Source organism: Acartia tonsa, chromosome 3 (genome assembly GCF_053477335.1).
Source record: "Acartia tonsa isolate MP-2025a chromosome 3, ASM5347733v1, whole genome shotgun sequence".
Taxonomy (NCBI): Eukaryota; Metazoa; Arthropoda; class Copepoda; order Calanoida; family Acartiidae; genus Acartia; species Acartia tonsa.
In genome coordinates this window covers 22324403-22342721 of record NC_137262.1, presented here as the reverse complement: position 1 = coordinate 22342721, position 18319 = coordinate 22324403, and the positions used below count along the sequence as shown (strand labels likewise).

Here is an 18319-nt window from a genome sequence, read left to right as displayed (position 1 = left end):
TATTTTCTTATAAACAAATTTCCATTACCCACATAGTTTAATATTCACTTACATTACTTGTGCACTCTTAGAAAATAAACTTAAAACTTAAATTTTATTATGAATCTTCCCAGAGCTGGATCTTTAAATCATTTCAATGGTGATCTAAACCACCCCGTGCGAAATTTCAGCCAATCACAGCGGCTGATTTTTAAAATGCGCCGCTGTGATTGGCTGAAATTTCGCGCGGGGTGGTTTAGATCACCATTGAAATGATTTAAAGATCCAGCTCAGGATAACATATCTTAGATAACACAGACATATAGACTATTTTCAACTACTTAAGTTTACATGATGTAATTTTAAAATTTTTAGTTTTTGGTCTGATTTATTTAAAGTATTGCAGACAACTAGCACATTGATTGCACATCCTTTGCTTAGACTGTGCATGTAACTAAGTTTCAATATTATTGTCAATGTCAGACATCTGATTCTGATATAGAATCTATTGGTACATATTTGATTGTATAAAGCTTAGCCTTAAGCATTTTAATCTGATATAGAATCTATTGGTACATATTTGATTGTATAAAGCTTAGCTTTAAGCACTTTAATTTAAATGAAGAAAAATATTTTTACAGTGAAATGAAATATTTACCTATGTTGCAAATGAGCTGTCATATTCAAACAATTAAGTTATTAATTTACACAAACTGAATGTATATTCATAATTCTGTTCATTTAAATACAAAGTTTTTTTTCATAATTTTTCAATAATAGGATTACACTTAAGTTTTTTTTATTGAACCTATGAAGTAATTTCTTTTGAAATTTCTTAATCTTTTAATTATCTAGTTTCTTTTTAATATTTGCTTTTAATACAGATGGAGCCAAAAGCGCCTAAAACTATTCCTTATAGCTTTCGTAAAATAAACAACCCAAAAGATACACCCTTACTATGTACTTTTTTTTATAAACATATGCAAATAAATGTACAATGATATCATTTGCATTTGAGAGTTGCATAAGTTTAAAGATATATTATAGTTCATATAAAACTCTGCATTTTTTTACATAATCATAATGACAAATGAGTTTTCGTTATTTTATGATTCTTTACTTCTTATCTGCTTAAATAACAAGGATAAAAAATCTACAAAAGCAAAAATTCAAAGCTTAACAAATTATAAAAGCACAAACAAGCATTAACAAATAGTAAATTACTCTGCTTTTAAAATCAAAGAAATATGAAGAAAAAAATAATATTTTTTTTGTGAAATTGCCTAAATCTTAGGTTGCTTAAAAATAACTTTATATAGGTGAGCTACGCTTATATAAAAATGTCTAATTGTCAGAGGATTCATCATTCCTCATACCTTTTTTTCTTTTGAATCAGGTATCCACATGCCAGGTCTAAAATCAATAAGACGTTTCTAGCATTCTTTAATAGTAATATCAAAGCTATTAATGATACATGGACGACCAGAGGTGAAGCCTTGAATGTAGAAAAGCTTCTGTGTTAATAATTATGTGTGTTAGGTGTGTTTTTGACAAGATATGCGAATTAATAGATTTAGGTAGAATCACGGATAAAGGGTAAAATATTTAGTTATCGCATCGTATTAAAAACAGCTTTCCACGGATATCAAAAGTTTTGTTAGCCCCGATGGACCGAAATCCCCGTACGAACAAAACTGGTATCAATTATCCCTGGTATTAATTTTATAATTTAATTTTATTGTTTCTGGAAAATTTCTATAATACGATTCCATTCATGACTTTTCAGTATGGCTAAGAACCGGTTCTAATCCCATATAAGTTTTGAAGTCATACTGGAAATACTATTTTCTATGTTGATTATATGACTTTAATAAAAGGGGTCAATATTGACATATTATCAACATAATTATAATAATCTAATGCGACAGAGTCCATAACCTTATATTGACTCTAAAAACACAATTCTTTGGCAGAAAAAGATATAAAAATCATTTAATTAAACATTTTAACAACTCAATCTTTAAAAAATTGGCATTTCTTTAAAGGTGATCTAAAATCTAAATTCTAAATATGAAGTAGCTGAAATTATGAATATGAAAATTTTCTGTAAGATCTCGTAAACAGCTGATGCATTTGATTTCCAGTGTTGTGTCATTGAAACAGTGTTTGAAAATATATTAATGTTTTATATTAAAGTTTCAAACTTAACTTTTCTTATATTATAAAGGGAGATAAAATTGTAAAACTACTAAATTGATTTACATAATTATTTTCTAGCTTTTTTATTAGTATTTACATAATTTGCTAATAGGATATTTGTAAATATTTAATAAGAGTATATACAGAACATCCTACATTTACAGGGTACGATACATAATTATGTAGGACACATTATATTAAATATAATAATATCCAAGCCATTATATGCATATGAACTTTAGCAATGGTCTATAAGTAGTCTAAGCCTCTAGAAGCCTCGTCTAAAATAAAGCATTATGTCCACCAAGTCAACGGGAAACAAAATTGTAACTGTTAATAAAACTTAAATTGTCAACATCTATGAAATTATTGTCATAGCCAATTTGTTGAATATCTTATAATCAACTTGTAGCTTTACCCCAAAAGGGTGTACTTGTTAAACTAAAAATCCTAAGTATAAATGTTCTTATATTAAGGGCAGGTTCTTTTATTCAGAGGAGGAGGGTGTATTTTTTTGGTTGGTATGGGATCTTTAGCTTCATCGGGACAATCAGATATGCTTAGTTTGATGTACTAGTTGTTTCGTCCCTTAGCTAGTAGGCGAGACGGGAGAGGCCAGAAAAATAGCTTAAAACCAACCCAAGATGTTTAAATTTAAAGCTTTACTGAAAAATACAACCATTTCGTACCAGCAGTTTCCGAAAACTTTAGAATCATTTATAAAAACCTTTCTTCTACGACGTTGTTCATATTTATTGGAAGCACCCAGTTTATTATGTATGTTTTATCATATTAGGTAAAACTAATTAGCTACATAATATTTTAATAAAATTATAAATTCTATATAAGCAAATTTAAATCTAAATTTTTCCATAACAGTATTGCTTTCATAATTCGCCGATTTCGTTAATTAAAGTGTCCATCTGTTCATTTAAATACATTTTCCCAATTTCAATTTTTTAGGCGATCGAGGCGTTGTAAACTACGAGGAATCTTTAAATTCAATGTCTTCCGAACTGTTATGGACGTCTGCCTTGGAGATTAATCCTGTAAAAGAAGAAGACGGTGGAATTTATAGGTAAGTTGATTGTAGAGTGGCTGCTATATTATTGAAGGTATTTAGCTATTAAACGGTTAATTATGGAAAGAACTTTAACTAACAATATGCAACACAAAAAAAAACTTTGAGTTCTTTTAGGTTAGATAATAAGGGTGGGTAAGAGGTGCTTACGTCCCTAAAACCCTACAAAAACTTTTTAAAATACATGAGATTACCTCCTCAAAATAAAAAGGCTTGGACGTCCCTGTCAGTAGTGCTACTACTCTACGCTATAGTGTTAAAAATAAAACATTTTTAAATGGTAGTGTTTTCAATGAAATATGCAATATTTTTGTTCAAGTCTCTGTAAAAGTAAATGATACTTTTGTAATACTTCTTAATTGGTTTATAAAATTTGCACAAGTATTAAAACTTATCAATACAACATTTCTCTCATTTTCTTTCTCTTTATAATTCCTAGAAAAGCTTTATGCTGTAATTGTGTTACAGTTAGGGACACGAAACCACAGCTCTCTAATGAAAAATGTGTGTAACATTGTAATTTACCGTTTAAAACAGCGAAAAATTAAATTTCTGGCTCAACATCGATTTAATAAATAAGTCGCCATTATTTTTGAACTGCTTCACTTTAGCCTAGTAAATATGTGGCTCTACTTGTATGATACATTTTTTTCCCAATTGCCAGTATAAAGAGGGTAATTATTTTTCTCGAAAGTTCTGTAAAGTTGTGTGCAAGCTTCCAGTCAAATGAGCTTATGCGCATTCTATGCATTTGGCGATAATTAGGCTCAATTTGACCTAATAAGCGCATTTGACTAGAAGTTTGCACCCAACTTTATGAAATTTGGCGAAAATAATGACCCTCTTTTTAAAAAGATAAAACAGAATTTATATTCATATGACACTAGGGAAAAATAATTTATGGTCATGTTTCTAAGACAAGAGAAATGTATTGATGGTCCCAACTGTGCAGCTATTGTAGTAGCAAATAATGTGTAAAATTAGTTAATACCTCCTGTATACTATGTTTACAGTCACAAAGTAACTCTGCATTCTAACAAGGATAACACAATTCAAAGTTGGTATATAAGGCTCTTGCAAATTTATGGACAGTTGTATTTTATGTATTATTTTCAGCTAAAATATACATAATTTTGCTATCATTTCTAAAACATTATTTAAACCATAATATAAACCCGCGACCGTGGCTCAACACGTTGCGCATTCGCTCGTCGTCGGGAAGGTGATAGGTTCGAATCTCGGTCCGACACCGCGTCAAAAACTAAAGACGTTAAAAATGGTTCCCACTGCTACTATGTCAAATGCGCGACGTAAATAGTTAGAGTGGGGGGAATGCCTTGGCCCAAAACAGGCGCAACTCGTTACCATGCACGGTTAGGACTTCTCAGACAAAGGTCGTGCATCACAGAGAGTTGGTTGTCTGTAATGTACTGTACCACGGGTATGAGGTGAAGGACCAAGAGTCTGGCCTTGAGTTGACAAGTTGACTGTTCAGTCCAAGTGCAACTCACCCATACGACATTAGCACAAACCATAATATACATTTGGTTAATGTTTCCACTACTAACTTTATTCATAATATAATCCCAAAGGTTAAAAAAATCGCAGTCATGTGACATTGTTGTTTGTTGTCCTATATCATCAATTCAAAAATAAATTATGTAATTTTCCTAATTTGCCTTCAACAATAAATTAAATAACTTTTAAGAAACTTATTGTACAATGGTTTACATATTATATATTATTGCATTGAAAATAAGGCTTTTCAATAATTTACCTTATAAAAAAAGTTTTTAATATTCCTTTTGAGGGGATATATTTAAATGGGTATAATTTTCAAACTTTTTAGTTGCCAAACCTTGCAATACTGTATTATTGTATACAGTATAGTTGTGCCAAAAACTTTACCTTTACCTATTATTCTTTACTTTCATTTGTTCTTTAGAAATACTTTCTCTATTTCTATTTATTTAATGCTAAAGTTCTCTTTCATTTACTTTCTTTTAAATCATTTTCTAATGATAATTGTCTAATTTTTTATTATTTTAAAAGACAATATTTTTTGCTTTTTTATAAACTGTTTATTTTTAGTTGTGTATTTTTTTACTTCTTGTAAAGCTTCCCTGCAAATAATATCCTATCAGCTGTTTAGGAACTTTTAAGGAAACTAAATATTCATGTTTCACCGCAAGATGATATATTTAAATAAATCCCAAAATCATATTGAAATTTCTCTTTATTTCTCTTTCTCTTGCTTTACCTTTATATATTATACCTCTTTGGCCGAATTAAAAAAGCATTAGCGTTCACGTGGCCGGGTTATGAATGAGTACCAAACTTACCCGTTATAGATAATATTTTTAAGTTTAAATAATTAAAGGAAGATGTTTAAAAAAAATCATGCGTTTAAATACTAAACCTTATCACGCCATGAATCAACTGTAAAGGTCGTCAACTTGCACCCCCCCCCCCCCACCGTAACAAAACCATGAGCACGTCCATAAAAGATAGCTGTGCAAAATGCATCCCATGTACGTATTGTAATTTTCATTTATAGTATTGTAATATAATTGGGTAGTGCAATGTATTATAATATACCTGGATCTAGCACAATATATGAGGGAATATTTCAAGTATTATAATTTAATTGGGTAGTGCAATGTTTTATAATATACCTGGATCTAGCACAATATATGAGGGAAAATTTCTAGTATTATAATATAATTGGGTAGTGCAATGTATTATAATATACCTGGATCTTGTACAATATACAAGGAAAGGTCCTTATGATGGGGGGTTTATTCAGGTTTTTATTTTGTACAGTATGAAATAAATCTAGAAGCATAATTTCAGTGGATATTTGCCATTGTTCTTTGAAAACTATTGTAATACATAGTCTATAGCCTGTATGTCATCAATTTCGCGAAGAAAATTCGCGTAAAATAAAACTTTCTTGAGCATATACGTTAGCGTTCTTTGCAATAATGATTCTTGACTATTTTATATTAGTTGTAATTTTTGTCTTGCAATTGACAAACATAAGTTTGTCCACTCGGTCCGTTATAGCTATAACAAATTTGTCAAAATAATATGTTTTGGGCATAGTCCCTATCGTGACAACGCCTCTTAAGGAGCGTTTCGTCGTATGTTTACATTAGATTTTCTCCTATTTCGAGCCCCTATGGGGGGCTCTAACCCTGCGGAGCAATCACCTAACCTAACATAACCTATCAAAAGCTACCGTGAAAATACGACGAAACGCCCCTTAAGAGACGTTGTCCTGAAAGGGACTATTCTTTTTCTATATTCGACTTGATCCGTATACATTTATATATCTATAATTTCCATAACATAGTTCAATTCTTCTTTGCTGAAAGAAAGTTTAGTCAATTAGTTAGCTTTTTTTAAAGAGTATACAAGAACAAAACTAGTATTAGCAACTAACTTTAAAAAATACACTAGGTCACAATTCAGGGCTGTGTACTGGGATTAGCTAGGGGCGAACCTAAAGATGTAGACACCTACCTGAAAGTGAATTCGAGGGGATGTAATACAAACTGTGGCTGTGTTAGGAGAATGTAGAGTTAAACCCTTGTCAAGGATGCACAGTGGGGTGGACACAAAGTGGGGTGTATCCATCCAGTGTGTGAATACAGCCACTACACCCCTGCATGGTTATAGTTAATTCGTAAAAAATCCAGTCACATTTATGGACTAAATAACAAAGCTGCGACAAAGCTATGTTGATTTGCACATTTTATTCCAAATATTTGAATTTGAAAAATGATTAGTCATTTAAAAATTCATGCAATAATTTTGTATCTGAAAATTGTTGATTTTGGCAACTTTTTTTGTTATTTTAGTTGTTCTTTGTAGATTCTGCATTTATTTTGATGAATAGTTGAATGCGGGAATTCGGCAAGCTAATGCCAACTGAACGGACAGATAAAGATTCTTTATTGGCTTGCTATTCTTGTAAAATCATGTCAAATAAGATTATCAGATCTTAAGAAGTAGCTAAATTTTTCCTCAGCCGGAGAAAAGTCCAATCGTAGTTTTTTTAATAGATAAGTTACTAATTAATTCCAAATGTCCGTCCGTCTGTTCGTCTGTCTATTAGACACGAATTGGGGAAAACGTGATTTTCGATAAAGCAGCAGTCCGCAGCCTGGCCTTTCAATTTTGCAGCCGCAGTTAAAATAAAAGGCGACTGATATTGGCTGAAAGTAGCAACCGCTCTACTGCAACATTTTTCTATCTGCCGCAAAGCTGTCTAATAATTAGCAGTTGCTAAGTACTGTTTTTATGAGACATTAAAAGGAATTATTTGGTATCCCTTATCCCTGAATTCAGATACAACTCAACAAAAAAACTTTGTAAAAACATTTACCCAAAACTTACATAATTTTTTACAAAAAGAAAAGGGTTCTATCTATTTTTATCAGTATTATTATGCAACATAGCACAATAATAAGCAATATAACTACAATTATCCATTGGATTACCTCCTCTCCCCCCCCCCCCCCCCCCCAACAGCTTATTTACAAAAAAAAGATATTCTGAAAACAACATAAATTATTAAGCCTGGCATATTAGAAACCAGTATGATTTTGGCTTCCTCTCAACAGGGGCTAGATAATACATAGTATTGTCGTTCTAAGAAATTTGCGCTAAGTCTTGATAAACAAAAACATCTATTAGGAAAAAAAGAATTACATAACTAATAGCCAAAATAAGCCTTACAATCTAATTTAAAAAGCAAAGCTGTAGCTAACAAGAAATTTAATTTGAAACATGTTTTTGAGTCTAACAACATGCCGTTGAAATCTCTTGTTTTTAGGGATTTGAATAAGTATACCATCATGAAACTCAAATATAAATAATTTTAACATTTGTGGTATCAAGGTGTATGTAAGGTCTGGCCTACATAATCAAACTATATGATGGTTCTATTCTCAATAGTCAGCACTTTTTAAAAACTTCAACATGAATGATAGAAGTAGAGAAAAAAAGTTTAAAATTACATTCTTCTTTTTTAAAAAAAAGTTTAGGCAGGATTTATTAAATAAAAAAAATATATAATATGTAGCTCTGGCTCTTTCTTTGTAGCTGGCACAGGTATGCGACACATGGAGGAAAAATAATTTGATTCGTATTCCCTGGCAAAAACTAATAGTTAATTTTTCTTTAATTAAGATTATTTCAACGTAATAATGTAATAATATCTTAGTAAAACCTCTCGAACTAACTAGTGGACCAAGTTTGAATTATAAAAAAAAATTTAGAAGCACTTGTGGGGAACTATATTCCTGAAAGAGCTCTATTAACACTTACTTAACCCAATCTGATAAAATGAAAATAAAAATACGTTGTTAAAACTTTTCTTTGCAGTCTGAATAAGAATGAAGCAACTAGAATGGGTAGAACAGTGATATTGATTTGATGATTTGAAATAGCGATATAATTAATGAATTGAATGCACGCTTTTTTCTGTATATGGAAATATAATTTAATATTCTTCCTTCTCTGACAGAAGACAACGTGCAAAAAGTACGTTTTGTATTCCTTTTAGTTTAATTCAGTGGTATGCACCAGGGGCGTCCAAGCTTTTTTTTTGGGGGAGGGTAAAAAATTTTAGGGGGGGGGGTAATTCGTGTTTGGGGGGGGTAAAATGGCGCGCGAAGCGCGCCGAAAATTTTTTTTACCCCCCTTAAAATTTTTACCCCGGGGGTAAAATTTGATTGGGGGGGGTAATTACCCCCCCGAAAGTCTGTTGGGGGGGGTAAATACTCCCCCCAAATCTGTTGGGGGGGGGGTAATTACCCCCCCCAAACTAATTTACCCCGGGGGTAAAATTTTTGGGGGGGGGTAATTTAATTATGTAAAAAAAAGCACCTACCTAATCTATTAAGTTAATAAGTACTAACTTATAACATAAAGTAGTAAGTAAGGTTTATTTGACTATAGCTTCAGATTTCATTACTTTTAATACTGAGTTCTCCTTTTTAGGAAAGCTTCACATAGATCCCATGATGGTTCCACACTATTATAGGTCAATCCTTTGAGTGGTTTTAGGCTATTTTTCTCCTCCCTTTTTACCCTTTAGAAAACACGAGTTCTTAGATGCTAAGGGCGCCACTACTATTCAAATATATAGTAGTATCTCATTCTTTAGAACATAAAAATACAATAATTAACTCACTAACCAATGAACCAATATGATTTTACTTTAAAGTGAAGCGTCTTATAGGTCCTGGTAAGTTTTATAACTAGTTTTGAGACACCCTGACATCCTCCCAAAAGAAATCGCCTATAGAAATTCTTTTTCATTATTTAATGAAATATTTAATTTAGTTAGGTATCTATTTTATGGAATCTTCAGTGCTTTACAATTACATCATAGATCCCCGGGATGGTTTTAGCCCTTATAAAGGCCCAAGCAAATAAAACATGATCAAACTATTACATTTTTTGTTATCATGGTTAAGAACTGTTTTAACTGGTTGGACAGTAAAATTTTTTTTTAAGAACATTCAATTTGGGGGGGGTAAATACCCCCCCCAAAAAAAATTTTTTAAAGAACATTTATTTTGGGGGGGGTTATTACCCCCCCCAAAATGGTTTGGGGGGGTAAATACCCCCCCCAAAATCGTTGGGGGTGCCTACGGCACCCCCAAGGTAGGGGTAATTTTTTTTTGGGGGGGGTATTGTTCACAAAATTTTGGGGGTGCCTACGGCACCCCCAAAATCGTTTGGGGGTGCCAAATGGCCCATTACCCCCCCCCTTGGACGCCTATGGTATGCACTTCGGTTGTGGACAACAGGAGAACCAATGATATGTCCGTCCATAAATTCTATATCTATGTCGACTACATGGAATTTTTTTAAAGTGGAAATAATTGTCTTGAAATTTGATAGGGCACTTTTAATTTTTTTTTAATTTATAAAGTCTATGTCAGACCATAGCCATTTGCTTTGGCATAGAAAAAAAAATATGAAGTATGCCAGTTACATCTATTGTCCGAAATCTAGTATAGATTTTGAACAAAGAAAAAAAACATATTTCTTTAAAGGTTTTGAATTGTTAATTTCCTTTTCCACATTTAAATGGACACATTTTTCTTTAACATTTACATGACGAGGACCATTGTCTACATACAAAGTTGATTCGTATTTGTTCTTCTTAAGTATAGATTATTCGTTTATTAAAACTGGATTCTTTAATGATTTCTTAATCTTAAAAAAATATTTTGTATTCTTAAAGTTGAAAGTTTTTGATCGTATCCAAGATTATAGAAGTTTGCACACATAATCTAATAATGATGGTGTCAGAGTTGAAAAAAGAATATGGAAAAATAGAATTAGTTTCTTTGCATATTTATCAAATATCATATTTTTCATTTTGTCATAAAAACCCCAAGTTAAGGTTAAATAAAAGCTTAAATTCAGTTAAAAAAAAAACAATTGAATTGACCATTGATACAAAACAAAATATAAAAGCTTTTTTTCTTTTGTGATAATTTTTTTAACAATAATGTTACGCTTTCCATATGAATATTTAAATTATATTAACAACTTTCAAAAACTGAAAGCTTCTTTTGTAATCCAAGAGCAGTAATTTATACTAAATATGTCATTATGAGACTTAAGGATAGTAAATCACTTTTTTTAGGTCAGTATGAGAGGAAAAATAAATATAGCTGTAATTTTCTCAACAATTTTCTTTGAAGCTAATTTGTTATATTACCTTTCTTTTCCTCAGATCAAAAAAAATATTGCATCTAATGCTTCCTTTTTAACAACATCCCATAATTGCTAGAGAACAAAATAACCCTCCCATATCCAGTAGTACGCCAAGCTTTAGGTATGCCAAAAAAAATATAAAACTATGGATTAAAATTTCAAAAAACATAAAGGAAGGAATGCTCTCCTCAATTGAAAAATTTTAATGATTACAGCATTGCTTATACTTAATATCCAGTACAGGTACAAAAAAAGGGGGGGGGGGGGGCTAGCTAATCAGTTGCTGCATTTGAAGAATATGGGATGATAATAAATTGAAACATTTTTCCTATATTGGTTGAAACATTTATTAGATTAACCTTTTTACCAATTGTTTCTTTTCAAAATTAGAAAATCATTTATTTTCTTTTAACATTTTTATAATTTAAAAATATTTCTATTAGATTGATTTGTTTCTGACAATATTTTCCAAAGATTTTTATAAATTATATGATCATCTCATAAATTATTTCGTTGCTCTCATTTTATTTGAAAACAGTTTTTCTTTTCTTTTTATATTAAAGATTACATGACAAACAACCAATTTGATTATGGGACATTTGTCTAGAAGTTCTAAATGTGCATTGACAAATTAAGATAGAAAGGTAAGGAAAAATCGATATATAATTACTTGGATTTTGCCCCAAATTTTCATGTGCCCTCATAAAGTAATACTCCCAGATGGCTGAAATAAAGATACCCCCCTCCCTATCCACCCATTTTTTCCCATTCCCTCGTGATGAACGAACCGACCAATAAATGAGGTCCATTCTAACAACCTATATTGACTACAAATTTTCCCCTGTAAATATATCCACGTCATATATATATCCATTTAAGGAAAATAGAGATTATTTTCAATTGTATCTATGTGTTTTAGAGAAAAGCAGGTAAATTATATTCTTGACTAATTATCTATAACATTTGTCAAAGAAAGCATTCTTTTAAAATATTTGCATATAATTTTAATTAATATCTAATAGAACAAATATTTCATAATTTGATTAATAGTTATATAAATGATTTTTGCATATAGATCCTTACCGTGAAGGATGATTAAAAGTTATAATTAACAAATTTAAGAACATAAACCCCACTTGTGTTTATATTAGATTATGTAAATTGATATTTATTAAAATACTAGTACTTTAGTCTCTCTTTAGTCTTATGAAATAATTAGAAAAGAGGAAAAATTTATATCAAAATGCTTTTCGGACTTTCAGAAAATGATTATTTACATCCTTTACATAATGTAATTCATTTTTGTAGAGCTGTAAATATCATGAGATAAAAAACCAAAGTGTAGATGACCAAACCCTTTATTAGAGGCTGGGGGCTGATTTAGTATTTAGATATCTTAAACGCTTTGTTGAAGTTAAAAATTGTTATTTACTTAAACTAACCTAACAGGTTTAGAAGCATAAGGTGACCGCCAGGATAGTAGTGATATAAATAAATTTACAATATTCACTTGTGTCCAATTAATTCATATAAAAAGATATAAGTTAAAACCTTTTAGTTTTGCCACGTACAAAATGAATTGGGATACATTGTAAGGGGTGGGGGCGGGGGTTGGCATTAACAATTCGAACTTAAAGAACTATTTTAAAATTTATAGTTACTCATAAAATGCATATACTATAATGTAAAGTAGTTAAGTTTTTTGTCTGTAGCTTAAGTTTACAATTGATGAGCTGATTGGGCTTTCATTTAAGGGAAGCTTCACATAGGTTCTGGGATGGTTTTAGGCTAATAAGTATTTCAGATTCAAGTCTTAAATCTTCTATCCTTCCCTTCTAGATGCTAGAGGCGAACCACTAGTTCATAAAAGTATTAAAAATCGTTTATTTTGTTACTTTGACCTATTTTAGTATGAACTAAAACAGATTCTATTACTCCATATTCTAAGACTCAATCTCAGTGATTAAATCAGGAATAGAAGATACGGAACCTTTATTATAATACATTTTATGAAACAAAAATGTAGCAAATCTTATAAAAGCTTAAAATTTTTGTTTATAGCATAAAAAATATTTAAGCTACTAAATATTTAATTATCAGAGTGATTTGAGTACTTCTTCAAAAAAATTTTCAACTCTTCTTTAGGTTTTTATTGAAAATTTACCAATAGTCTGTAATTTGTTCCTTAAGCATTTATGCTAAAGGAAAGAATATCTTAATTATTGTTTTACCTACAAACTATTCCATTAGCTTCCTGACTTGAGTATGGATGAGAGTCTGTATTTGACGGACGGACAGTTCTTTAATTAGAGACATTTCTTTCCAAGGAAAATTTCTCTTCTTATGCTCGCACATACATACAGAGCCATCTTGCTTTCCAGACAGACTCAGGTTTTTGGGGGGTTTAATCTAATCACAGGGACACGCTTTCTTAAAAACAAAGATAAAACATCTCAAACGAAAATCAACATACAGACTTTTACTACTTCTAGCTGCATCAAAAAATTCAATTTATCCCAGTTTTTCATACCCCTAAGCTTCTTCATAAAGGTTGAGTAGCCTCACAGCTGTCAACTGCAACCACCTGAAAGTGGCTGACATTCTTTTATACACTCATCTCTATCCTCAGACCATGGGTTTACATAAGTTTAAATTTTTAACAATAGAATTCTAATTTTGAAAATCAATTATTTTAAAAGTACAAGGTTAGGTTTCTACAAAAGTAGCTTTGTTTAAATGAGCAATGCAGTCAAAGAAAATAAAAACTAATGAAAATCTATTTCAGGTGTAGAATTGATTTCTCCAACCTGCCTACGTACAACGCCTGGATTAAGATCAAGATAGTTGTGCCACCCAGCCTACCTGTCCTCCAGAATGACGAGGGCCGTGTCCTGGCAGATCAGAGTGATCCACTGGTGGAGGGTGGGGCTTATACTGTACACTGCAGGTATTAATTATATCATTTACTGTATAGAATTAAAGTAAAGGAACAGTTCTAATACTAATTAGGAGGGAAAGAATAATGGAAAATGAATTAGAACTAAATAAATTAGAAAAAGTGAGAGAGAATGTGAAGAGAAGTGTGAAAATGAGGCACAAGGATGGAAACAAAGAAGTTCATGGAAGTTAAGGTAGAGAGGAAAAATAAGAGAGAGATAGAGTTGAAGAGTGAAAAAAAGAGGACGAAAAAGAGAAATCGTTAGAGATAGAGACAAAGAAAGGAAAAAATAGGAAAATAATGGGGCGGGTAACCCTGCAGGAACAAACAGTGCGCTTTTGATAACCTAACCTAACCTCACCTAAAGAAACTCCCCCCCCCCCTTATTTTCAAGGAGAGAAAGAGAAATAGAAGAGAAAGGAGAGTACATCATAGAAAACATTTTAGATGAATAAAAAAAATTCAAGAACTAAAACTCAAAAGTAATAATAACTATGAAATAAACTGTCTAAATTTTAATAGACAGCAAAAAAGTTTGCAAAGGAAGTTGAAAAGGTACTTTAAAAAGTTTGAAGTAATTTTTTAACAAGCCCTGTACTTTGTAACTTCTTGACCAAAAAGGTATAAATATTAATATTATAAAGAAAATTAGTAATAGGAAGCTAGAAAGAGAAAAAGATAACGACCATCAGAGAAATAAAATAAAAGATAAATTGCAGCTTTTACTATTTTTACTTACCTACTTATCCGCGTCTTGCTGTTTCAGCAAATTCGGCCACTACATGTCTCCAGGTGTTACGGTCTTTAGCTTGCTTTTCTGCTTCTCCCCATGTCATCTCCATCTTTTCCAGCTCATCTTCTACACTCTTTCTCCAAGTTGTCCTGGGTTTACCCCTGCTGCGCTTACCAGGAGGTTTCCATCTCAAGCATTTCTTGGGGTTTCTTGACATGTTCATTCTAAGGACATGTCCTAGCCACCTAAGTCTTTTAATCCTTATCTGTGTCTCTAAGTCCCTCTCATTTGTCTTAAAATGCAGGTCTGTGTTGGAGATTTTGTTTGGCCAAAAAACTCGACATATTTCCCTCAGGCAGCTGTTGTGAAAGGAGTTGAGCTTGTTCATTTCTTTCTTAATCACTCTCCAACACTCAGAGCCATAAAGAAGTACAGTTTTTACATTACTACTGTAGACCTTCAACTTTGTTTTTAAACTGTATTTTCTTGACCTCCAGATAATTTTTAGGCTTTTGAATGCAATCCTTGCTTTGTTTAATCTTGTTTCAATGTCAGCCTTAGCTCCATTCTCACTGCTTATTACACTGCCAAGATAGGCGAACTTGTTGACTTGCTTTACTTCATTCCCCTCAATCTTGATAGGTTGGGCAGGAGCCTTGCTAATGTTCATAACCTCAGTCTTTTTAACATTTATGAAAAGACCAACTTGCTTTTACTATAAACGAAATTAATTCGAAAAGAATCACGAAACATATACGTTATTTTCAGCTTTCGTTTGGGGACAACATATTTTAAAATTGATCACCTTTTTATCTGCCCACCTAAATATTATTTTAGATTTATTTCGCTTGTTGGCTATTATTCCTAAATACATTTTTATTTAATATATAGTTTTTAAAGGAAAAGTATTAATATCGTAATTAAATAATGAATTTTTAATGCTGTTGTACTCTCTTACCATGCATAATAACCCATTTTATTCCATATCAATCATTTAATGTATGTAAGTTTAATAAAGAACAAATATCATACATCATTATGTAACATTTTTTCCAGTATGGCTTCGAAACTGATTAATATCCGAAGGATTAGAACCGGTTCAGCCATACTGAAAAATCAAGGATCCTATCGTATTATAGACAGTTTTCTGCGAGTAGTAAAAAAATAAAAAAAATTATCACAAGTTTTGTTTCCTTATAATATTCACGAAAATTGACGTTTAATAACATTAACGTACATAAGTAAAAAATCTAGTTAAGAAATGCTGAGGGGTGTGGAATAAGATTAACTCCATAGATTTATTTTTATTTAGATGTTTTTTTAATATTCTCTGCGTCTATTTATTTCATAAAGACCAGAAATATATTTACATACGATTAAAAGCAAAGTAGCCTACAGTTTAAGAACAGGAAATTCTAAAATACCTTTTTTAAGTAATTTCATATGCTTTTCATTTTCTAATGTTTTATAATAAGCTAAATTTCAGAACTCACGGAGACCCCACCCCAACAATAAGCTGGTCTCTGGGAGGGCGCCCCCTCCAGCCTATGGCGTCGACTATGGATTCTTCTGGAGACCTGAGGAGCACCATTCTCCTCAGAAAACTGTACAGGACAGATAATGGACAGGTAAACATGTTTAATTGCACTTTTAAGGCAAAAATGACATTTTACATTTTCCTTTTTCCTTAAAATAGACCAATATCTGAAATCATAAGAATACTTAATATGAAAATGTGTCAATAAACCAGAGCTTGATCTTTAAATCGTTTATAGGTGATTTAAACCGGGGCGATTCATTCAGCGCACCATCAAATTATTAAATACCAATCTTTAAATCGAATTTGCATGGGCGATTTGGCGCGCCCAGTGGCGCTGTACCGGCGCGGCAATGCAATATTTTATTGCAAAACTATCGTGAAAACATTTTTATAATTATTTTTAAAATAAATTATATATTAATGTTTTATATAAAATACCATACTGACACGGCATTTTATATAAAATACCTTACTGACACTGCTTAAGTAATAAAGTTGTACTGGCGCGGATCGATATTTTAGTGAGTGCGCAAGCGATTTAACAACACCGCGCCGAAAATCTTTTAGAAATCAGGCGCGCTGTGGCTTACCACCAGCGCACCTACGGTTCACCTCTGAATCGCCCCGATTCAGCGCACCATAAAAACGATTTAAAGATCAAGCTCTGTTAATTTTACTCTATAGGAAAATACATATTGGCTTTAAAGAAGAAAATACAAATCAATATCAATAATATTATAAAATTGTTTAATAATTTAAATTTTGATTATCGTTCTGAAGTTAAATTTTTTTGCGTGAATGTAGAATGTTTTTTTCCTTGCTGGCAAATTATTATGGTCCCGCAATTTCCTGTGTCTACCGCTTCTCTATTCCAGTCAGACTATTCCAAGGGTTAGCGAGCTGAAGGTCACAGTTGAAAATAAAACATTATTTTAGCATAAAAAAGAAGAATTGGACATTTTTAATTAGTTGAGGTATATGAACCTTTACAGTCCCCATGGTTCATACCTATCTATTTTAACATTAGAAAATTTGTCTGTCTGTCCGGTTATAAAGCAATCCTGTTTCCACTTTAATGGCAGTGCATTGCCGTATTACCCCACACAGTTTAGTGGCAAATCCGCCAGCATAAAGAAAGATAATTGAATTTTAAATACAACATCCATGAATTAAAATCTGAAAGTCATTTCTATGTGGAAAAAAGGATCAGTATTTTTTCTTAGAATTCTCAAAGTTTTCACTGTGTAAAATAGCCTATGGGTGGTTTATGAGGTTATACTGTTTAAGGTTGCCTCAGGCAAATTGTCATAAAAATATTCATGTTTTCAAATTATATTTCTCACAAAAGAATAAGGAAATTTAAGGGAAAAATTGTACTTTACATAAGCCTAATTTGACAAAACTTGTTTTGTACCTAACCTTGTCAATTGAGATTTACAGCCTAAAACCTTTCTGATCCACTTCATACAACGCATCACTGAAAAACTCAGCCCAAATAATCTATTTCTCCATTCAGAAAATGACTATTTTGTTATGTTTAAATTTTCTAGATTATCAATATTCTGTAAGTTAAGCAATAAGTGTATATAATAATTTTAAAAGTGACCATCCATCACTTTGCGTTGAACAAAGTGTTGCTTTAAAATAACCTTTGTTTTAGTAGACATTTGCTTGAATTTTTGAAAATTTTAAAATATACAGTAAACCACTAAATGCCAATATTTATAATTTTGAAACATCAAAGAATGGAAAATGTACATATTGGGTTTAGCTAACCAACCACAATTTTACAAACTTGCTTGTATTAGACCTTTTAGATTTCGAAAAGCGAAGCTTTTATACATTGAGTATGTGTGTGTGTCCTTCTGTCGGTAATACGCCTGTCAATTTTAGAGTAGTCATAAGCAGGATTTAATTTAAACCTTGCTTGAGCATTTTTTTTATTTTAGAATTGTCCAATCGATTTCAGACTCTGATTTATAACTTTTTTGACAACAACTTTTATATCCATCTGTTTTTTAGAACATTGATTTCTAGGACATCAAAATACAATACAAGCATCTCAATAATCAATACTTAAATATGTAATTATATTCTTATACAAAA

At 31.4% G+C, this 18319-nt stretch overlaps 1 protein-coding gene across 1 annotated transcript in view; it reads left to right on the top strand.

Annotated features, from left to right (window-relative positions):
* The window catches only part of LOC145313658 (uncharacterized), a 103902-nt gene that overhangs the window by 15896 nt on the left and 69687 nt on the right, over window positions 1-18319 (top strand). The window contains exons 4-6 of the mRNA XM_080153164.1: window positions 3142-3256; window positions 13788-13949; window positions 16160-16301. Of these exons, the coding sequence (XP_080009290.1) occupies window positions 3142-3256; window positions 13788-13949; window positions 16160-16301 (419 nt within the window). The remainder of the gene's footprint in view (window positions 1-3141; window positions 3257-13787; window positions 13950-16159; window positions 16302-18319) is intronic.